Source organism: Coregonus clupeaformis, unplaced genomic scaffold (genome assembly GCF_020615455.1).
Source record: "Coregonus clupeaformis isolate EN_2021a unplaced genomic scaffold, ASM2061545v1 scaf0150, whole genome shotgun sequence".
Lineage (NCBI taxonomy): Eukaryota > Metazoa > Chordata > Actinopteri > Salmoniformes > Salmonidae > Coregonus > Coregonus clupeaformis.
In genome coordinates, this window is record NW_025533605.1 from 57,721 (window position 1) to 82,667 (window position 24,947).

Sequence of the window (24,947 nt, forward strand, 5' to 3'; positions counted from 1 at the left end):
ATGTTGTTACAGTACTATCATGTTGTTACAGTACTATCTTGTTGTTACAGTAGTATCATATTTTTACAGTACTATCATGTTGTTAAAGTACTATCATGTTGTTACAGTACTATCATGTTGTTACAGTAGTATCATATTTTTACAGTACTATCATGTTGTTAAAGTACTATCATGTTGTTACAGTACTATCATGTTGTTACAGTAGTATCATATTTTTACAGTACTATCATGTTGTTAAAGTACTATCATGTTGTTACAGTACTATCATGTTGTTACAGTACTATCATGTTGTTACAGTACTATCATGTTGTTACAGTAGTATCATATTTTTACAGTACTATCATGTTGTTACAGTACTATCATGTTGTTACAGTACTATCATGTTGTTACAGTAGTATCATATGTTTACAGTACTATCATGTTGTTAAAGTACTATCATGTTGTTACAGTACTATCATGTTGTTACAGTACTATCATGTTACAGTACTATCATGTTGTTAAAGTACTATCATGTTGTTACAGTACTATCATGTTGTTACAGTACTATCATGTTACAGTACTATCATGTTGTTAAAGTACTATCATGTTGTTACAGTACTATCATGTTGTTACAGTACTATCATGTTGTTACAGTAGTATCATATTTTTACAGTACTATCATGTTGTTACAGTACTATCATGTTGTTACAGTACTTTCATGTTGTTACAGTACTATCATGTTACAGTACTATCATGTTGTTACAGTACTATCATGTTGTTACAGTAGTATCATATTTTTACAGTACTATCTTGTTGTTACAGTACTATCATGTTACAGTACTATCATGTTACAGTACTATCATGTTGTTACAGTAGTATCATATTTTTACAGTACTATCATGTTGTTACAGTACTATCATGTTACAGTACTATCATGTTACAGTACTATCATGTTGTTACTGTAGTATAATATTTTTACAGTACTATCATGTTGTTACAGTACTATCATGTTGTTACAGTAGTATCATATTTTTACAGTACTATCATGTTGTTACAGTACTATCATGTTGTTACAGTACTATCATGTTGTTACAGTACTATCATGTTACAGTACTATCATGTTGTTACAGTACTATCATGTTGTTACAGTACTATCATGTTGTTACAGTACTATCATGTTACAGTACTATCATGTTACAGTACTATCTTGTTGTTACAGTACTATCATGTTACAGTACTATCTTGTTGTTACAGTACTATCATGTTGTTGCAGTACTATCATGTTGTTACAGTACTATCATGTTACAGTACTATCATGTTACAGTACTATCTTGTTGTTACAGTACTATCATGTTACAGTACTATCTTGTTGTTACAGTACTATCATGTTACAGTACTATCTTGTTGTTACAGTACTATCATGTTGTTGCAGTACTATCATGTTGTTACAGTACTATCATGTTACAGTACTATCATGTTGTTACAGTACTATCATGTTACAGTACTATCATGTTGTTGCAGTACTATCATGTTGTTACAGTACTATCATGTTGTTACAGTACTATCATGTTACAGTACTATCATGTTGTTACAGTACTATCATGTTGCAGTACTATAATGTTGTTACAGTACTATCATGTTGTTACAGTACTATCATGTTACAGTACTATCATGTTGTTAAAGTTCTATCATGTTGTTACAGTACTATCATGTTGTTACAGTACTATCATGTTACAGTACTATCATGTTGTTACAGTACTATCATGTTACAGTACTATCATGTTGTTACAGTACTATCATGTTACAGTACTATCATGTTACAGTACTATCATGTTACAGTACTATCATGTTGTTACAGTACTATCATGTTGTTACAGTACTATCATGTTGTTACAGTACTATCATGTTACAGTACTATCATGTTACAGTACTATCATGTTGTTACAGTACTATTATGTTGTTACAGGTTCCATCCATCCCCTTTTGTTCGTCCTTTATTCCTCCCCTTCTGCCCTCTTTAACGCCATGAACTCCGAACCCCATCATCAACTAGATGACAGCCAATGTCACTGCCACTGCCTTGGGCCATTCAGTGTGTGTGTGTGTGTGTGTGTGTGTGTGTGTGTGTGTGTGTGTGTGTGTGGTGGGTTCATGCTCACTCCTGATGGGTTCACTACCATGTCTACAGTGACTGAATACCAATGAAGACCAAGACTGTAGTTTTATATCAGTTAGCAAAAATGCACAAGATGCGCACACACACACACTGTCTCTAACACCCCTACCCCCTCCTAGAGGGCTGTCTCTAATATAACCTACCCTCCCTCTGTCTCCCCTTCTCCCCCCTCTCCCCCTCCCCCCCCTCCCTCTCTGACTCAGGGCTGTCTCTAATACACCCTACCCCTCTAACCCCTCTACCCCCTCTACCCCCTCTCCCCCCTCCCCCTCCCCTCCCCCCCCTCCCTCTCTGACTCAGGGCTGTCTCTAATACACCCTACCCTCTACCCCCTCTACCCCCTCTACCCCCCTCCCCCTCTCCCCCCCCCCCTCCCTCTCTGACTCAGGCTGTCCCTAATACACCCTACCCTCTACCCCTCTACCCCCTCTACCCCCTCTACTCCCCCCCCTCTCTCTGACTCAGGGCTGTCTCCAATACACCCTACCCTCTACCCCCTCTCCCCCCTCTCCCCCTCTCTCTGCCTCAGGTCTGTCTCTAATACACCCTACCCTCTACCCCCCTCTCCCCCCTCTCTCTGACTCAGGGCTGTCTCTAATACACCCTACCCTCTACCCCCTCTCCCCCCTCCCCCCCTCTGCCTCAGGTCAGTCTCTAATACAGAGGTCCAACAGTTTTCCCAGAAAGCCCAGATTGCCGCAGCTCCCTCCTGCTGTCTCTTGACTCCCCCAGAGTTCACAGGCATCCTACACACGCTCTACTGGGGCAAGATGAATGACTCATTGTCAGGGACACCGCCGGGGGGGGGGGCTACAAATATCCCACGCTCCCATAAGCCACCTCACCTTCGCTCGCAAGGTGGATATGCAGCTCCTGTGTGTCCCATTTCTAATTGGCTTATTCATGGTTGCATCCCAAATGGCACCTTACTCACTAATACATAGTGTTCTAGTTTAGACCAGAAGCCTTTGGACCTTGATCACAAAGTAGTGCACTAAATAGGGAATAGGAGACGAGACAAGCTCTCTCTACTCTCCCACTGTAACTCTTTATATATATATATATATTTCTTAACTAGGCAAGTCAGTTAAGAACAAATTCTTATTTACATTGACGGCCTACCAAAAGGAACAAGGCCTCCTGCGGGGACGGGGGCTGGGATTAAAACGAAAAATGTAGGACAAAACACACATCACGGCAAGAGAGACACCACAACACTACATAAAGAGAGACACCACAACACTACATTAAGAGAGACAACACAACACTACATAAAGAGAGACACCACAACACTACATTAAGAGAGACGCCACAACACTACATAAAGAGAGACACCACAACACTACATAAAGAGAGACGCCACAACACTACATAAAGAGAGACACCACAACACTACATAAAGAGAGACACCACAACACTACATAAAGAGAGACACCACAACACTACATAAAGAGAGACACCACAACACTACATAAAGAGAGACACCACAACACTACATAAAGAGAGACACCACAACACTACATAAAGAGAGACACCACAACACTACATTAAGAGAGACACCACAACACTACATAAAGAGAGACACCACAACACTACATAAAGAGAGACGCCACAACACTACATAAAGAGAGACACCACAACACTACATAAAGAGAGACGCCACAACACTACATAAAGAGAGACACCACAACACTACACAAAGAGAGACACCACAACACTACATAAAGAGAGACGCCACAACACTACATAAAGAGAGACACCACAACACTACATAAAGAGAGACACCACAACACTACACAAAGAGAGACGCCACAACACTACATAAAGAGAGACACCACAACACTACATAAAGAGAGACACCACAACACTACATAAAGAGAGACACCACAACACTACATAAAGAGAGACACCACAACACTACACAAAGAGAGACACCACAACACTACACAAAGAGAGACACCACAACACTACATAAAGAGAGACACCACAACACTACATAAAGAGAGACACCACAACTCTACATAAAGAGAGACACCACAACACTACATAAAGAGAGACGCCACAACACTACATAAAGAGAGACACCACAACACTACATAAAGAGAGACACCACAACACTACATAAAGAGAGACACCACAACACTACATAAAGAGAGACACCACAACACTACATAAAGAGAGACACCACAACACTACATAAAGAGAGACACCACAACACTACATAAAGAGAGACACCACAACACTACATAAAGAGAGACACCACAACACTACATAAAGAGAGACACCACAACACTACATAAAGAGAGACACCTACAACACTACATAAAGAGAGACACCACAACACTACATAAAGAGAGACACCACAACACTACATAAAGAGAGACACCACAACACTACATAAAGAGAGACACCACAACACTACATAAAGAGAGACGCCACAACACTACATAAAGAGAGACACCACAACACTACATAAAGAGAGACACCACAACACTACATAAAGAGAGACACCACAACACTACATAAAGAGAGACACCACAACACTACATAAAGAGAGACACCACAACACTACATAAAGAGAGACACCACAACACTACATAAAGAGAGACACCACAACACTACATAAAGAGAGACACCACAACACTACATAAAGAGAGACCTAAGACAACAACATAGCATGGCAGCAACACATGACAACACAGCATGGTAGCAACACCACATGACAACAACATGGTAGCAACACCACATGGCAGCAACACAAAACATGGTACAAACATTATTGGGCAACAGACAACAGCACAAAGGGCAAGAAGGTAGAGACAACAATACATCACATGAAGCAGCCACAACTGTCAGCAAGAGTGCCCATGATTGAGTCTTTTAATGAAGAGATGGAGATAAAACTGTCCAGATTCAGTGTTTTTTGCAGCTCATTCCAGTCGCTAGCTGCAGCGAACTGAAAAGAGGAGCGACCCAGGGATGTGTGTGCTTTGGGGACCTTTAACAGAATGTGACTGGCAGAACAGGTGTTGTATGTGGAGGATGAGGGCTGCAGTAGGTGTCTCAGATAGGGGGGACTGAGGCCTAAGAAGGTTTTATAAATAAACATCAACCAGTGGGTCTTGCGACGGGTATATAGAGATGACCAGTTTACAGAGGAGTATAGAGTGCAGTGATGTGTCCTATAAGGAGCATTGGTGGCAAATCTGATGGCCGAATAGTAAAGAACATCTAGCCGCTCGAGAGCACCCTTACCTGCCGATCTATAAATTACGTCTCCGTAATCTAGCATGGGTAGGATGGTCATCTGAATCAGGGTTAGTTTGGCAGCTGGGGTGAAAGAGGAGCGATTACGATAGCGGAAACCAAGTCTAGATTTAACCTTAGCCTGCAGCTTTGATATGTGCCGAGAGAAGGACAGTGTACCGTCTAGCCGTACTCCCAAGGACTTGTATGAGGTGACTACCTCTAGCTCTAAACCCTCAGAGGTAGTAATCACACCGGTGGGGAGAGGGGCATTCTTCTTACCAAACCACATGACCTTTGTTTTGGAGGGGGTTCAGAACAAGGTTAAGGGCGGAGAAAGCTTGTTGGGCACTAAGAAAGCTTTGTTGTAGAGCGTTTAACACAAAATCCGGGGCGGGCCAGCTGAGTATAAGACTGTATCATCCGTATATAAATGGATGAGAGAGCTTCCTACTGCCTGAGGAATGGGCAACGCGGAGTGGGGTGGAATAGACGCTGAGTCCGTTCGTTATGAGGATTTTACCCGCCGTTTCCGGGCCGTATTCGATCATCCGCCTGAGGGGAGAGCGGCGGGGGAGCATCTGTTTCACCTCAGTCAGGGAAGGAGGAGCGCACAGGAATACGCCCTGGATTTCAGGACACAGGCAGCCAGCGCGGGATGGAACGAGAAGGCCCTGATTGATCACTACCGATGCAGTCTACGGGAGGACGTCCGTCGGGAGCTGGCCTGCAGGGACACTAATCTTAACCTGGACCAGCTGGTAGATTTATCGATCCGGCTGGATAACCTGTTGGCTACCCGCGGACGTCCAGATCAGGGTCCGTCACTGCGGGCCGGTGCAGGAGAAGACCCTCATGGAATCGAGGCAGCAGGCAGGGTTCTGGGGGACCATCCCAGGTGAGTAGGCACCCAACTCACCCAGAGCTCCCTGTTGCTCACATGATGATTAATGTTATGTTCCCTGAGTTTTCCCCACATTCCCAGCATAGGGCGCTAGTAGATTCCGGAGCAGCTTGGCATTTCATGGATAGACTGGTTGCGCATAGATTAGGGATTCCTATATTGCCGTTAGATGTGCCCTTCCCCATACGTGCCCTAGATAGTCGCCCATTAGGGTCAGGTTTGGTTAGGGAGGTCACAGCTCCACACTCGGATGGAGACACAGGGGGGTCATGAGGAGAGAATTAGTCTCTTCCTTATTGATACTCCTGCGTTTCCCGTGGTGCTGGGCCTTCCCTGGCTAGCCACCCATGACCCCAGTATTTCGTGGCTACAGAGGGCTCTTAAGGGATGGTCACCTCAGTGCTCGGGAAGGTGTGTAGGTGTTTCCGTAGGGGCAACCACGGTGGAGAGTCCAAACCATGTCTCCCCAATGCAAATTCCCTCAGAATATGCCGATTTGGCTCTCACCTTCTGTAAAAGGAAGGCGACTCAATTACCACCCCATCGACGAGGGGATTGTGCGATAGATCTCCGTGAGGGTGCTGCACTTCCCAGGCGTCACGTGTATCCTCTGTCACGGGAGGAGACGGTGGCTATGGAGACATATGTCACCGAATCTCTGGGACAGGGATACATTCGGCCCTCCACTTCCACTGCCTCCTCAAGTTTCTTTTTTGTGAAGAAAAAGGATGGAGGTTTACACCCGTGCATTGACTATCGAGGTCTAAATCAGATAACCATAATCTCATTGCTAGTATGACGGAGTCATTGCACGGGGCACGGTTCTTCACAAAATTGGACCTCAGGAGCGCGTACAATCTGATCCGTATCCGGGAGGGGGACGAGTGGAAGACGGCATTTAGTACCACCTCTGGTCACTATGAGTACCTCGTCATGCCGTACGGGTTGATGAATGCTCCCTCAGTCTTTCAATCCTTTGTCGATGAGATTTTCAGGGACCTGCACGGACAGGGTGTAGTGGTGAATTAGTCTCTTCTATTCACGTTTTACTTTTAATAAACGTTTAATCAATCTCTGTGTTCAACAAATTTACCAACTTTTTAGTTTTGTCCTCACTCATCTTTTTTCGTTAAACTTTTTCACCCCGGACGTTTTATCCCGAGACAGAAGAGTTATTTTCCTGTGCGTTTTTGCTGCCAACTTTACTTTATTTTCCTTTTTTCCATCGCAACTTTTTTCCCTCATTCAACTTTTTCACTCCGGACGCTTTATCTGGACATGGTTCGTCAACATCTTCAACAGCCGAAGCTAAGTAGTAACATTAACATGATGTCTTCTAATTGCAGTCGCTGTACTCATAATATACAGGAGAACGATCGCCTTACGGCGAGAATAGCTGTGCTACAAGCCCAGCTTCAGACGCAATCGTTAGGCAAGGGTAATTTCAGTGTAGGAAAGGAAGAAACAGCGTCTGTGCCACCAGTAAGTACAGATAGTAACGTTAGTATAAATCCCCCCGCACAGTCCCCGCGGCCGGACAACTTTCTCATGGCTTCTGGAGGGAAATACTGTTGGAATGATCAACCGGTGTCGCTCATTCAGCCGACAGAAACTTTCAACCGGTTTTCCCCATTATGTAGCGAGTCGGAGTCTGAGTCTGAGTCTTCTCTTGTCTCTACTCCTCCCGTTACGGGGTCTGAGACGCCGAAGGCTCCCACCATTAGCTCTGACAAATTGAAAACCCTAGTCATTGGCGACTCCATTACCCGCAGTATTAGACTTAAAACGAATCACCCAGCGATCATACACTGTTTACCAGGGGGCAGGGCTACCGACGTTAAGGCTAATCTAAAGATGGTGCTGGCTAAAGCTAAAACTGGCGAGTGTAGAGAGTATAGAGATATTGTTATCCACGTCGGCACCAACGATGTTAGGATGAAACAGTCAGAGGTCACCAAGTGCAACATAGCTTCAGCGTGTAAATTAGCTAGAAAGATGTGTCGGCATCGAGTAATTGTCTCTGGCCCCCTCCCAGTTAGGGGGAGTGACGAGCTCTACAGCAGAGTCTCAGCACTCAATCGCTGGTTGAAAACTGTTTTCTGCCCCTCCCAAAAGATAGAATTTGTAGATAATTGGCCCTCTTTCTGGGACTCACCCACAAACAGGACCAAGCCTGACCTGCTGATGAGGGACGGACTCCATCCTAGCTGGAGGGGTGCTCTCATCTTATCTACCAACATAGATAGGGCTCTAACTCCTCTAGCCCCACAGTGAAATAGGGTGCAGGCCAGGCAGCAGGCTGTTAGCCAACCTGCCAGCTTAGTGGAGTCTGCCAATAGCACAGTCAGTGTAGTCAGCTCAGCCATACCCATTGAGACTGTGTCTGTGCCTCGACCTAGGTTGGGCAAAACTAAACATGGCGGTGTTCACCTTAGCAATCTTATTAGGATAAAGACCTCCTCCATTCCTGCCATTATTGAAAGAGATCGTGATACCTCACATCTCAAAATAGGGTTACTTAATGTTAGATCCCTCACTTCAAAGGCAGTCATAGTCAATGAACTAATCACTGATCATAATCTTGATGTGATTGGCCTGACTGAAACATGGCTTAAGCCTGACGAATTTGCTGTGTTAAATGAGGCCTCACCTCCTGGTTACACTAGTGACCATATTCCCGTGCATCGCGCAAAGGCGGAGGTGTTGCTAACATTTACGATAGCAAATTTCAATTTACAAAAAAAAATGGCGTTTTCGTCTTTTGAGCTTCTAGTCATGAAATCTATGCAGCCTACTCAATCACTTTTTATAGCTACTGTTTACAGGCCTCCTGGGCCATATACAGCGTTCCTCTCTGAGTTTCCTGAATTCCTATCAGACCTTGTAGTAATAGCAGATCATATTCTAATTTTTGGTGATTTTAATATTCACATGGAGAAGTCCACAGACCCACTCCAAAAGTCTTTCGGAGCCATCATCGACTCAGTGGGTTTTGTCCAACATGTCTCTGGACCTACTCACTGCCACAGTCATACTCTGGACCTAGTTTTGTCCCATGGAATAAATGTTGTAGATCTTAATGTTTTTCCACAAAATCCTGGACTATCGGACCACCATTTTATTACGTTTGCAATCGCAACAAATAATCTGCTCAGACCCCAACCAAGGAGCATCAAAAGTCGTGCTATAAATTCTCAGACAACACAAAAATTCCTTGATGCCCTTCCAGACTCCTTCTGCCTACCCAAGGACGTCAGAGGACAAAAATCAGTTAACCACTTAACTGAGGAACTCAATTTAACCTTGCGCAATACCCTAGATGCAGTTGCACCCCTAAAAACGAAAAACATTTGTCATAAGAAACTAGCTCCCTGGTATACAGAAAATACCCGAGCTTTGAAGCAAGCTTCCAGGAAATTGGAACGGAAATGGCGCCACACCAAACTGGAAGTCTTCCGACTAGCTTGGAAAGACAGTACCGTGCAGTACCGAAGAGCCCTCACTGCTGCTCGATCATCCTACTTTTCCAACTTAATCGAGGAAAATAAGAACAATCCAAAATTTATTTTTGATACTGTTGCAAAGCTAACTAAAAAGCAGCATTCCCCAAGAGAGGATGGCTTTCACTTCAGCAGTAATAAATTCATGAACTTCTTTGAGGAAAAGATCATGACCATTAGAAAGCAAATTACGGACTCCTCTTTGAATCTGCGTATTCCTCCAGGGCTTAGCTGTCCTGGATCTGCACAGCTCTGCGAGGGCCTGGGATCGGGAGAGACACTTAAGTGTTTTAGTACTATATCTCTTGACACAATGATGAAAATAATCATGGCCTCTAAACCTTCAAGCTGCATACTGGATCCTATTCCTCTAAACTGCTGAAGGAGCTGCTTCCTGTGCTTGGCCCTCCTATGTTGAACATAATAAACAGCTCTCTATCCACCGGATGTGTACCAAACTCACTAAAAGTGGCAGTGATAAAGCCTCTCTTGAAAAAGCCAAACCTTGACCCGGAAAATATAAAAAACTATCGGCCTATATCGAATCTTCCATTCCTCTCAAAAATTTTAGAAAAAGCTGTTGCGCAGCAACTCACTGCCTTTCTGAAGACAAACAATGTATACGAAATGCTTCAGTCTGGTTTTAGACCACATCATAGCACTGAGACTGCACTTGTGAAGGTGGTAAATGACCTTTTAATGGCGTCAGACCGAGGCTCTGCATCTGTCCTCGTGCTACTAGACCTTAGTGCTGCCTTTGACACTATCGATCACCACATTCTTTTGGAGAGACTGGAAACCCAAATTGGTCTACACGGACAAGTTCTGGCCTGGTTTAGATCTTACCTGTCGGAAAGATATCAGTTTGTCTCTGTGAATGGTCTGTCCTCCGACAAATCAACTGTACATTTTGGTGTTCCTCAAGGTTCCGTTTTAGGACCACTATTGTTTTCACTATATATTTTACCTCTTGGGGATGTTATTCGAAAACATAATGTTAACTTTCACTGCTATGCGGATGACACACAGCTGTACATTTCAATGAAACATGGTGAAGCCCCAAAATTGCCCTCGCTAGAAGCCTGTGTTTCAGACATAAGGAAGTGGATGGCTGAAAACTTTCTACTTTTAAACTCGGACAAAACAGAGATGCTTGTTCTAGGTCCCAAGAAACAAAGAGATCTTCTGTTAAATCTGACAATTCATCTTGATGGTTGTAAAGTCGTCTCAAATAAAACTGTGAAGGACCTCAGCGTTACTCTTGACCCTGATCTCTCTTTTGACGAACATATCAAGACTGTTTCAAGGACAGCTTTTTTCCATCTACGTAACATTGCAAAAATCAGAAATTTTCTGTCCAAAAATGATGCAGAAAAATTAATCCATGCATTTGTTACTTCTAGGTTAGACTACTGCAATGCTCTACTTTCCGGCTACCCGGATAAAGCACAAAATAAACTTCAGTTAGTGCTAAATACGGCTGCTAGAATCCTGACTAGAACCAAGAAATTTGATCATATTACTCCAGTGCTAGCTTCCCTACACTGGCTTCCTGTTAAGGCAAGGGCTGATTTCAAGGTTTTACTGTTAACCTATAAAGCGTTACATGGGCTTGCTCCTACCTATCTTTCCGAGTTGGTCCTGCCGTACATACCAATACGTACGCTACGGTCACAAGACGCAGGCCTCCTAATTGTCCCTAGAATTTCTAAGCAAACAGCGGGAGGCAGGGCTTTCTCCTATAGATCTCCATTTTTATGGAACAGTTTGCCTACCCATGTGAGAGACGCAGACTCGGTCTCAACCTTTAAGTCTTTACTGAAGACTTATCTCTTCAGTAGGTCATATGATTGAGTGTAGTCTGGCCCAGGAGTGTGAAGGTGAACGGAAAGGCTCTGGAGCAACGAACAGCCCTTGCTGTCTCTGCCAGGCCGGTTCCCCTCTCTCCACTGGGGTTCTCTGCCTCTAACCCTGTTACAGGGGCTGAGTCACTGGCTTGCTGGTGCTCTTTCATGCCGTCCCTAGGAGGGGTGCGTCACTTGAGTGGGTTGAGTTACTGACGTGATCTTCCTGTCTGGGTTGGCGCCCCCCTTGGTTTGTGCTGTGGTGGAGACCTCTGTGGGCTATACTCGGCCTTGTCTCAGGATTGTAAGTTGGTGGTTGAGGATATCCCTCTGGTGGTGCGGGGGCTGTGCTTTGGCAGAGTGGGTGGGGTTATATCCTTCCTGTTTGGCCCTGTCCGGGGTTTCTTCGGATGGGGCCACAGTGTCTCCGGACCGCTCCTGTCTCAGCCTCCAGTATTTATGCTGCAGTAGTTTATGTGTCGGGGGCTGGGGTTAGTTGGTTATACCTGGAGTACTTCTCCTGTCTTATCCAGTGTCCTGTGTGAATTTAAGTATGCTCTCTCTAATTCTCTCGTTCTCTCTTTCTCTCTGAGAACCTGAGCCCTAGGACCATACGTCAGGACTACCGGGCATGCTGACACCTTGCTGTCCCCAGTCCGCCTGGCCTTGCTGCTATTCCAGTTTCAACTGTTCTGCCTGCGGTTATGGAACCCCTACCTGTCCCAGACCTGCTGTTTTCAACTCTTAATGATCGGCTATGAAAAGCCAACTGAGATTTATTCCTGATTATTATTTGACCATGCTTGTCACTTATGAACATTTTTGAACATCTTGGCATGGTTCTGTTATAATCTCCACCCGGCACAGCCAGAAGAGGACTGGCCACCCCTCATAGCCTGGTTCCTCTCTAGGTTTCTTCCTAGGTTTTGGCCTTTCTAGGGAGTTTTTCCTAGCCACCGTGCTTCTACACCTGCATTACTAGCTGTTTGGGGTTTTAGGCTGGGTTTCTGTAAAGCACTTCGAGATATTAGCTGATGTAAGAAGGGCTATATAAAATAAAATTGATTGATTGATTGGTATATGGATGATATTCTCATATACTCCGCTACCCGCGACGAGCATGTGTCCCTGGTGCGCAAGTTGCTTGGTAGACTGTTGGAGCATGACCTGTACGTTAAGGCTGAGAAATGTCTGTTCTTCAGACAGTCCGTCTCCTTCTTAGGATACCGCTTGTCAGAGTCAGGGGTCGAGATGGAGTGTGACCGCATTACAGCCGTGCGTAATTGGCCGACTCCTACCACGGTAAAGGAGGTGCAGCGATTTTTGGGTTTTGCCAACTACTACCGGAGATTTATCCGGGGCTTTGGCCAGGTAGCAGCTCCCATAACCTCTTTGCTAAAGGGCGGATCGGTGCGCCTGCAGTGGTCAGCGGAGGCGAACAGGGCTTTTGGTCAGCTGAAGGCGCTGTTCACCACGGCTCCCGTGCTGGCTCATCCGGATCCTTCCTTGCAATTCATAGTCGAGGTGGACGCGTCCGAGGCGGGGATAGGAGCTGTACTGTCTCAGTGCTCGGGTACGCCTCCCAAACTCCGCCCCTGTGCTTTCTTCTCGAAGAAGCTCAGCCCGGCGGAGCAAAACTATGACGTGGGGGATCGGGAGCTGTTAGCTGTTGTGAAAGCTCTTAAGGTGTGGAGACATTGGCTTGAGGGGGCTAAACACCCTTTTCTCATTTTGACTGACCACCGCAATCTGGAGTACATTCGGGCAGCGAGGAGACTGAATCCTTGTCAGGCAAGGTGGGCCATGTTTTTCACGTGTTTTGTGTTCACCCTATTGTATAGACCAGGTTCCCAGAATGCTAAGGCAGACGCTCTGTCCCGGCTATATGACTCAGAGGATCGGACCAGGGAGCCTACTCCCATACTTCCGGCTTCTTGTCTGGTGGCACTGGTGGTATGGGAGGTTGACGCGGACATAGAGCGGGCATTACGCACGGAGCCCACTCACCCCCAGTGTCCAGTGGGTCGTGCGTACGTTCCCTCCGAGGTTCGCGATCGTTTGATCTATTGGGCTCACACGTCACCGTCTTCTGGCCATCCTGGCATTGGTCGGACAGTGCGCTGTCTTAGTGGGAAGTACTGGTGGCCTACCTTAGCTCAGGACGTGAGGGTTTATGTTTCTTCCTGTTCGGTGTGCGCTCAGTGCAAGGCACCTAGACACCTGCCCAGAGGTAAATTACAACCTCTCCCCGTTCCACAGCGGCCGTGGTCACACCTATCGGTGGACTTTGTTACGGATCTTCCTCCGTCACAGGGTAACACCACGATCCTGGTTGTTGTGGATCGGTTTTCTAAGTCCTGTCGTCTCATTCCTTTGCCCGGTCTCCCTACTGCCCTACAGACCGCAGAGGCCCTGTTTACACACGTCTTCTGGCACTACGGGGTACCTGAGGATATAGTGTCTGATCGGGGTCCCCAGTTCACATCGAGGGTCTGGAAGACGTTTATGGACCATCTGGGGGTCTCGGTCAGCCTAACCTCAGGTTTTCACCCCGAGAGTAATGGGCAGGTGGAAAGAGTAAACCAGGATGTGGGTAGGTTTCTGAGGTCGTATTGCCAGGACCGGCAGGGGGATTGGTTAGTTTATATCCCCTGGGCAGAGATGGCACAAAATTCCCTCCGCCACTCCTCCACTGACCTGTCTCCCTTTCAGTGTGTACTTGGTTACCAGCCGGTCCTGGCACCGTGGCATCAGAGCCAGATCGAGAATCCTGCGGTGGATGAATGGTTTCGGCGCTCGGAGGAGACATGGAACGCTGCCCATGTACGCCTGCAAAGGGCGATTAGGAGACAGAAGGCGAGTGCCGACCGCCACAGCAGTAAGGCTCCGGTTTATGCACCGGGGGACCGGGTTAAATATAACTTTTGTATGACTGAAGCTTTTAGTGATAGGTCTAATGCTTTAATACTTAATAATTTCTGTCCTCCGAATTCATATTCATTATATAAATAGGCTCGATTAATTTTGTCTGGCTTGCCGTTCCAAATAAAATTGAATATTTTTTTCCCCATATAATTTTAAAAACTGTTCGCTAGGCGTAGGCAAGACCATAAGCAAATAGGTAAACTGGGATAATACTAAAGAGTAAATCAGGGTGATTTTTCCACAAATTGACAGGCACCCACCTTTCCATGGTAGCAAGATCTTGTCTATTTTTGCAAACTTTCTATTATAATTTATTGAAGTGAGATAATTTATTTCCTTTGGGATATGTATTCTGAGTATATCCACATCACCATCAGACCATTTTATTGGTAAACTACATGGCAATGTAAAAATTGTATTTTTTATTGATCCAATACGTAATATAGTACATTTGTCATAATTTGGTTGTAATCCAGAGCGGTTAGAAAATGTATCTAGATCCTCTATGAGGCTGTGGAGTGATTCTAGTTGTGGATTTAAAAGAAAACATGAATCATCAGCGTACAATTACACCTTTGTTTTTAAGCCCTGGATTTCTAATCCTCTGATATTATTGTTGGATCTGATTTTAATAGCTAACATCTCTATGGCCACAATAAATAGATATGCCGATAATGGACAACCTTGTTTCACTCCTCTTGACAGTTTAAAACTTTCTGAGAAATAGCCATTATTTACTATTATACACCTAGGGTTACTATACATGATTTTGACCCATTTTATAAGAGATTCACCAAAATTAAAATGCTCCAGGCATTTATATATAAACCCCAGTCATACTTTATCAAATGCCTTTTCGAAGTCTGCTATGAATAGCAGGCCTGGTTTCTCAGATTTTCCATAATGTTCTATTGTTTCCAATACTTGCCTTATATTATCTCCAATGTGTCTTCCATGTAAAAAACCTGTCTGATTAGAATGAATAATATCCGACAATACCTTTTTAATTCTATGCGCTGTACATTTTGCTAGAATTTTTGCATCACACCACTGAAGTGTAAGGGGCCTCCAATTTTTTAAATGGACTGGATCTTTATATTTTCCACTTGTATCCTGTTTCAGTAATAATGAGATCAGACCTTCTTCTTGAGTGTCAGATAATCTACCATTTACATAGGAGTGGTTAAAACATGCTAATAACGGTCCTCTTAGTATATCAAAAAAAGGTTTGGTATACTTCGACTGGTATGCCATCCAACCCTGGAGTTTTCCCGGACTTTAATTGTATCCAGAAGTTCCTCCTCTGTAATTTCACCTTCACATGAGTCTTTCTGTTTGGCTGTTAATTTTACATTATTAATAGAAAAAATCATCACTACAATTAGTTTCAGTTAGAGGAGTGTCACGGTTTCGGCCGAGGCTGCCTCTCTTCCTTGCTCGGGCAGGCTTCGGCGTTCGTCGTCTCCGGAATACTAGCTGCCACCGTTGCATGTTTCTATGTTCGTTTGCTTTTGTCTGATTGTTGTTACACCTGTTATCGTTTAGTGTAATTAGTGTCCTATAAGTTCTCGTTGTGTTTGTCTAGTGTTGTGTGTGATTGTTTTCACTGTCGTGCGTATTGCTTGTGTCTATACAGTTTGCTCGGTTGAGCTGCTCTCCATTTGTGTTTGGAGTATTTTGTCGCACGTGTTTAGTGCGCCTGTTTTATTTCGCCTGCGTGCGGAGTTTCTCGCCTCAGGGCATTTATTTTCGTGCTGTGTTTATTGCTAACCACTAAAGTCTTTTGGACTTACTTTGTGCGTCCTGCGCCTGATTCCACCACCACACCCACCTACAGCTATACTGACAGAATCACACACCGCGGCTAGGTGATGGGGATGGCCTCCTAGGGGAGAAGACGACAGGTCCCGCACTGGGGAGTCCTTCCAGGTGAGTAGGCGCCCCACTCACCCAGAGCTCTCTGTTGCACACTTCTGTATACCTGTGCGTTTTCCACAGGTAGCACCTCATTCCCAGCATAAGGCGCTGGTAGATTCAGGCGCGGCTGGGAATTTTGTTGATAAGAAATTTTGTTTAGCCTTAGGGATTCCCCTTCTCCCTGTTGACGTCCCCTTCCCCGTTCATGCCCTAGATAACCGTCCGTTGGGTGCGGGCTTGATCAGGGAGGTCATGGCGCCACTTAGGATGTGTGCGCAGGGGGGTCATCAGGAGATGATCCAGCTATTTCTGATCGACTCGCCTGCGTATCCGGTGGTGCTGGGCATGCCCTGGTTGAGTACCCATAACCCATCTATTTCGTGGCAGGAGAGGGCTCTGATGGAGTGGTCTGCCCAGTGTGTGGGTCGATGTTTAGGCGTTTCCGTAGGGGCTACCTCGGTGGAGAGTCCAAACCAGGTGCCCACATTGCACGTTCCCCCTGAGTATGGGGGATTTGGCTATTGTGTTCAGTAAGTCGAGGCGACGCAGTTGCCTCCCCCATAGGCAGGGAGATTGTGCGATAGACCTCCAGGCAGGAGCTGCGCTCCCACGGAGCCATGTGTATCCTCTGTCTCAGGAGGAGAAGAGAGCTATGGAGACTTACATAGACGAATCTCTGAGACAAGGATACATACGGCCCTCCACTTCCCCTGCGTCCTCGAGTTTCCTTTTTGTGAAGAAAAAGGATGGTGGGTTACGCCCGTGCATTGATTACCGTGGTCTCAATCAGATCACGGTGAAGTACAGTTATCCACTCCCGCTGATTGCGACCATGACGGAGTCATTGCACGGGGCGCGTTTCTTCACAAAATGAGATCTCAGGAGCGCGTACAACTTGGTGCGCATTAGGGGGGGCGATGAATGGAAGACAGCCTTTAGTACCACCTCGGGCCATTACGAGTATCTTGTCATGCCATACGGGTTGATGAACGCTCCTTCAGTTTTCCAATCATTCGTGGATGAGATCTTCAGGGACATGCAGGGGCAGGGGGGTGGTCGTGTACATAGATGACATTCTCGTGTACTCGCCTACCCGAGTCGAGCATGTGGCCCTGGTGCGCCGAGTGTTGCGGAGGCTGTTGGAGCACGACCTGTATGTCAAGGCAGAGAAGTGTCTGTTCTTCCAGGAGTCGGTCTCCTTTTTGGGTTATCAGTTGTCTGCGTCAGGGGTGAAGATGGAGGTAGACCGGGTGTCAGCCGTGCGTAATTGGCAAACGCCAACCACTGTAAAGGAGGTGCAGCAGTTTTTGGGGTTTGCAAATTACTACCGGAGGTTTATCCGGGGTTTTGGACAGGTGGCAGCTCCCATAACGTCTCTTTTGAAGGGGGGTCCGGTGCGTCTGCAGTGGTCAGCCGAGGCGGACAGGGCGTTTGGGAGGCTGAAGGACCTGTTTACCTCGGCCCCGGTGCTGGCGCATCTGGATCCCTCTTTGCCATTTCAGGTAGAGGTGGACGCGTCAGAGGCCGGTATAGGAGCCGTGCTTTCGCAACGGTCCGGCGCGCCACCTAAACTCCGCCCCTGTGCTTTTTATTCCAAGAAGCTCAGTCCGGCGGAGCGAAACTATGACGTAGGGGACAGGGAGCTGTTAGCCGTGGTACAGGCCCTAAAGGTGTGGAGGCACTGGCTTGAGGGGGCTCAACACCCTTTCCTCATTTTGACGGACCACCGTAACCTGGAGTACATCCGGGCAGCGAGGAGGCTGAACCCTCGCCAGGCGAGGTGGAATATGTTTTTGACCCGGTTCACATTTAAGATCACGTACATCCCTGGGTCACAGAACGGTAAGGCAGACGCACTGTCTCGGCGGTATGACACGGAGGAGAGGTCCGTGGAGCCCACTCCCATACTGCCGGAGTCTTGTCTGGTGGCACCGGTAGTGTGGGAGGTCGATGCTGAACTCGAGCGGGCGTTACGCACCGACCCTAGTCCACCTCAATGTCCGGAGGGTCGGAAGTACGTTCCGCTCGAGGTTCGGGATCGATTGATCTATTGGGCTCACACGTCACCCTCCTCTGGACACCCTGGTATCGGCCGGACAGTGCACTGTCTTAGTGCCAAGTACTGGTGGCCCACGTTGGCGAGGGATGTGAGGGTTTATGTTTCCTCCTGCTCGGTGTGCGCCCAGTGTAAGGCGCCTAGACATCTGCCTAGGGGTAAGTTACTACCCCTGCCCGTTCCACAACGACCATGGTCTCACCTCTCGGTGGATTTCCTCACTGACCTTCCTCCTTCACAGGGGAATACCACTATACTGGTCGTTGTGGACCGGTTTTCTAAGGCCTGTCGTTTGCTCCCTATGCCGGGCCTTCCTACTGCCCTGCAAACCGCTGAAGCACTATTCACCCACGTGTTCCGGCACTACGGGGTACCCGAGGATATTGTGTCTGATCGAGGTCCCCAATTTACCTCCAGAGTCTGGAGAGCTTTTATGGAGCGGTTGGGGGTCTCGGTGAGCCTCACCTCGGGTTACCACCCGGAGAGTAATGGGCAGGTGGAACGTGTGAACCAGGATGTGGGTAGGTTTCTTAGAACATACTGCCAGGACCGTCCGGAGGAGTGGGCAAGGTACGTTCCCTGGGCCGAAATGACCCAGAATTCCCTACGCCATTCCTCCACTAACCTAACCCCTTTCCAATGTGTGTTAGGTTACCAGCCGGTTCTGGCACCTTGGCAGCAGAGCCAGATCGAGGCTCCTGCGGTGGATGAGTGGGTGCGGCGCTCGGAGGAGACATGGAACGCTGCACACGTCCACCTGCAGCGGGCCCTCCGTCGTCATAAGGCGAGCGCCGATCTCCACCGCAGTGAGGGACCGGTGTACGCACCTGGTGATCGAGTCTGGCTCTCTACCAGAAACCTGCCCCTCCGCCTGCCCTGTCGGAAACTGGGTCGGCGGTTTGTAGGGCCATTTAAAGTCCTGAGAAGGTTGAACGAGGTGTGTTACAAATTACAACTACCTGTTGAGTATAAAATTATTAACCCCTCGTTCCATGTGTCTCTTCTCAGGCCAGTGGTAGCTGGCCCACTCCAAGAAAGTGAGATCAGGGAGACTCCTTCGCCCCCATTGGACATCGAGGGGGCACCGGCGTACTCCGTGCGGTCCATCTTGGATTCGAGACGTCGGATGGGGGGTCTCCAATATCTAGTGGAGTGGGAGGGGTACGGCCCGGAGGAACGGTGCTGGGTGCCGAGGAGAGACATTTTGGAGCCGTCTCTCCTGACGGAATTCCATCGTGGGCACCCGACGCACCCTGCTCCGCGTCCTCCTGGTCGTCCCCGAGGCCGAGGCGGCCGCACGTCTGGAGCCGCGCGTCAAGGGGGGGTACTGTCACGGTTTCGGCCGAGGCTGCCTCTCTTCCTTGCTCGGGCAGGCTTCGGCGTTCGTCGTCTCCGGAATACTAGCTGCCACCGTTGCATGTTTCTTTGTTCGTTTGCTTTTGTCTGATTGTTGTTACACCTGTTATCGTTTAGTGTAATTAGTGTCCTATAAGTTCTCGTTGTGTTTGTCTAGTGTTGTGTGTGATTGTTTTCACTGTCGTGCGTATTGCTTGTGTCTATACAGTTTGCTCGGTTGAGCTGCTCTCCATTTGTGTTTGGAGTATTTTGTCGCACGTGTTTAGTGCGCCCGTTTTATTTCGCCTGCGTGCGGAGTTTCTCGCCTCAGGGCATTTATTTTCGTGCTGTGTTTATTGCTAACCACTAAAGTCTTTTGGACTTACTTTGTGTGTCCTGCGCCTGATGCCACCACCACACCCACCTACAGCTATACTGACAAGGAGATGGAGGCGACTGAAATGAAAACATATGCTTAAAGTACCTTGTTTCCTCCTTCAAAATATCATTTGGTGATTCATGGGTTACTCCGTCAATTGTAACCAGTTTCATTAAATTCTTTTTGGTAGCATTCCTATGTTGAAGATAAAAAAATAATTTGGTGCATTTTTCCCCATATTCCATCCAGTTTGCTTTATTTTTATAATATATTACACTTGATCTTTCTTGAATAAGTTTCTCCATTTCTTTTTGTTTTTCCTCTCATTTATTCCGATCCTCTATGTTACAGTTTTTTTGTTATCTATCTGTTCTGTTAGACCTTCTATTTCCTTTGTTAGTATAAACTCTTTTGACCTAAATTGCTTTTGTTTTCGAGATGAGTACTGAATTGCTGTCACGATCGTCGGTGAGAGAGGAGGACCAAGGCGCAGCGTTGAATGCGAGCATATTTATTTATATAATGATCACACGAACAAAACAACAAAACGAAAATGTGACGTCCCTGGTTACATACACGAACCAACACGGAACAAGAAACCACGATGAATGAATGCCTAACGGCTACCTAAGTATGACTCCCAATCAGAGACAACGAGCTACAGCCGTCTCTGATTGGGAGCCACCCTGGCCAACATAGATATACAACAACTAGAACCAACACACATGAAAACTCACACCCTGGCTCAACATACTAGAGTCCCCAGAGCCAGGGCGTGACAGTACCCCCCCCTAAAGGCACGGACTCCGACCGCGCCAACCAAATACCACAGGGGAGGGACTGGGTGGGCACTCCGCCTTGGCGGCGGATCCGGCTCCGGGCATGATCCCCACTCGCTCTCTAACCCCCCAAGGTACCCCTGGTCCGGTCTGGCCCTGCTGACCGGAGCTGGACTGCACACTGGTGGAGCGGATTGCTCTAGCTCCGGCGTGAAGCAGCTGAACCGTGCTAAACCAGGCACCAGTGGAACAGGCACGGGCTGTGCCGGACTGACGACGCACACCACTGGCTTGGTGTGGGGAGCAGGAACGGCCCGAGCCGGGCTGACAAAACGCACCCCTGACTTGGTGCGGGGAGCAGGAGCGGGCCGAACCGGGCTGACGAAACGCACCACTGACTTAGTGCGGGGAGCAGGAATGGGCCGAGCCGGGCTGACGAAGCGCACCACTGACTTGGTGCGGGGAGCAGGAACGGGCCGAGCCGGGCTGACGAAGCGCACCACTGACTTGGTGCGGGGAGCAGGAACGGGCCGAGCCGGGCTGACGGGCGCACCACTGACTTGGTGCGGGGAGCAGGAACGGGCCGAGCCGGGCTGACGAGCGCACCACTGACTTGGTGCGGGGAGCAGGAGCAGGCCGAGCCGGACTGACGAAGCGCACCACTGACTTGGTGCGGGGAGCAGGAACGGGCCGAGCCGGGCTGACGACGCGCACCATTGGCCTGGTGCGGGGAGCAGGAACAGGCCGGACCGTACTGGGGACACACACCACTGGTCCTACGCAGGGATCTGGAATGGGCCGGACCGGACTGGTAACACACCCCAGTACCTCTCGCCGTGCCTCTACACCTTCCATCCCCTCTTCGACCAGTGGCCCCCGTAACCTGGCGGCCTCCTCTGCCAACCCGCTGGGCCGCTCTGCCGCGGTCTCCTGCTGGCCCGTCGTCCACGGCGTTAGCCCCCCTAAAAAAATGTTCTGGGCGTCTCTCCTACCCGTGGACCAGGTCTCCATGTCCCTCGCCAGCCTTTCGCCCTTCTGCTTCCATGTCAAGCCCTTCTCTTCCTCACCCGGCTTGACCCAGTCGAGGAGGCGAAGGAGATCTGCTAGAGATCTCCCTGGCGATGGCTCCTGGACACGCTGCTTGGTCCAGTCTTGGTGGTTTCTTCTGTCACGATCGTCGGTGAGAGAGGAGGACCAAGGCGCAGCGTTGAATGCGAACATATTTATTTATATAATGATCACACGAACAAAACAACAAAACGAAAATGTGACGTCCATGGTTACATACACGAACCAACACGGAACAAGAAACCACAATGAATGAATGCCTAACGGCTACCTAAGTATGACTCCCAATCAGAGACAACGAGCTACAGCCGTCTCTGATTGGGAGCCACCCTGGCCAACATAGATATACAACAACTAGAACCAACACACATGAAAACTCACACCCTGGCTCAACATACTAGAGTCCCCAGAGCCAGGGCGTGACAATTGCATGGCCTCTAAAGGCACATTTAAAGGTGTCCCATACAATAAGGGGATTTGCTGTACCTATGTTATGTCGGAAAAAGTCAGTTATAAATTCCTTTGTCCCAGTTCAAAATAAATTCTAATCCAAAAGGCTTTGATTACATTTCCAATATCCTCGCCCATATGGAAATTCAGTAAGAGTAATGTATATGCCAATTATATGATGGTCCGACCGCATTCTGTCCCCTATCAACACTTTTTAAACTTTTGGTGCCAACGAGAATGAGATAAGAAAGAGGTCAAGACGACTAGCTTGATTGAGTCTCCGCCATGTATATCTCACTAGATCAGGATATTTAAGCCTCCATATATCTACTAGTTCTAATGTATCCATGACATTCACAATTTCCTTAAGAGCATGTGCATGGTTGTTTGTGGTGTGATTTCCTTTACAGTCCATTGAGCAACAGTGGGGAAAAAAAGTATTTAGTCAGCCACCAATTGTGCAAGTTCTCCCACTTAAAAAGATGAGAGAGGCCTGTAATTTTTATCATAGGTACACGTCAACTATGACAGACAAAATGAGAAAAAAAATCCAGAAAATCACATTGTAGGATTTTCTATGAATTTATTTGCAAATTATGGTGGAAAATAAGTATTTGGTCAATAACAAAAGTTTCTCAATACTTTCTTATATACCCTTTGTTGGCAATGACACAGGTCAAACGTTTTCTGTAAGTCTTCACAAGGTTTTCACACACTGTTGCTGGTATTTTGGCCCATTCCTCCATCCAGATCTCCTCTATAGCAGTGATGTTTTGGGGCTGTCGCTGGGCAACACGGACTTTCAACTCCCTCCAAAGATTTTCTATGGGGTTGAGATCTGGAGACTGGCTAGGCCACTCCAGGACCTTGAAATGCTTCTTACGAAGCCACTCCTTCGTTGCCCGGGCGGTGTGTTTGGGATCATTGTCATGCTGAAAGACCCAGCCACGTTTCATCTTCAATGCCCTTGCTGATGGAAGGAGGTTTTCACTCAAAATATCACGATACATGGCCCCATTCATTCTTTCCTTTACACGGATCAGTCATCCTGGTCCCTTTGCAGAAAAAACAGCCCCAAAGCATGATGTTTCCACCCCCATGCTTCACAGTAGGTATGGTGTTCTTTGGATGCAACTCAGCATTCTTTGTCCTCCAAACACGACGAGTTGAGTTTTTACCAAAAAGTTCTATTTTGGTTTCATCTGACCATATGACATTCTCCCAATCCTCTTCTGGATCATCCAAATGCACTCTAGCAAACTTCAGACGGGCCTGGACATGTACTGGCTTAAGCAGGGGGACACGTCTGGCACTGCAGGATTTGAGTCCCTGGCGGCGTAGTGTGTTACTGATGGTAGGCTTTGCTACTTTGGTCCCAGCTCTCTGCATGTCATTTACTAGGTCCCCCCGTGTGGTTCTGGGATTTTTGCTCACCGTTCTTGTGATCATTTTGTCCCCACGGGGTGAGATCTTGCGTGGAGCCCCAGATCGAGGGATATTATCAGTGGTCTTATATGTCTTCCATTTCCTAATAATTGCTCCCACAGTTGATTTCTTCAAACCAAGCTGCTTACCTATTGCAGATTCAGTCTTCCCAGCCTGGTGCAGGTCTACAATTTTGTTTCTGGTGTCCTTTGACAGCTCTTTGGTCTTGGCCATAGTGGAGTTTGGAGTGTGACTGTTTGAGGTTGTGGACAGGTGTCTTTTATACTGATAACAAGTTCAAAAAGGTGCCATTAACACAGGTAACGAGTGGAGGACAGAGGAGCCTCTTAAAGAAGAAGTTACAGGTCTGTGAGAGCCAGAAATCTTGCTTGTTTGTAGGTGACCAAATACTTATTTTCCACCATAATTTGCAAATAAATTCATAAAAAATCCTATAATGTGATTTTCTGGAAAAAAAATTCTCAATTTGTCTGTCATAGTTGACGTGTACCTATGATGAAAATTACAGGCCTCTCTCATCTTTTTTAAGTGGGAGAACTTGCACAATTGGTGGCTGACTAAATACTTTTTTCCCCCACTGTATTTAAAACAGTATTATAATCCCCCACCATAATAATATTGTCTTGAATTGCTTGCAGGGTTGATAATTTATTATATATATTGTCAAAGAAGTGTGGATCATCATTATTTGGTCCGTAAATGTTAATGAGCCATATCTGTTTATTGTCCAATAACATATTTTAAATAATCCATCTACCTTGCGTATCTATTTGGACAATTTGCACATTCGGATCGAAATTACTATTAATTAATATCATCACCCCTTTTGAATTTCTTTGCCCATGGGAGAAGTATATTTCGCCCCCCCATTCCTTTTTCCACACAACTTCATCTAGAATTGTTGAATGAGTTTCCTGTAAACAATAGATATTATATTCCTTCT

At 46.9% G+C, this 24,947-nt stretch overlaps 1 protein-coding gene across 1 annotated transcript in view; it reads left to right on the top strand.

The window, feature by feature from the left end:
* LOC121537279 (proteoglycan 4-like) overlaps window positions 1-24,947 on the top strand; it is an 88,908-nt gene that overhangs the window by 7,240 nt on the left and 56,721 nt on the right. The window contains exons 2-4 of the mRNA XM_045213767.1: window positions 2,621-2,684; window positions 2,742-2,801; window positions 2,888-2,939. Of these exons, the coding sequence (XP_045069702.1) occupies window positions 2,621-2,684; window positions 2,742-2,801; window positions 2,888-2,939 (176 nt within the window). The remainder of the gene's footprint in view (window positions 1-2,620; window positions 2,685-2,741; window positions 2,802-2,887; window positions 2,940-24,947) is intronic.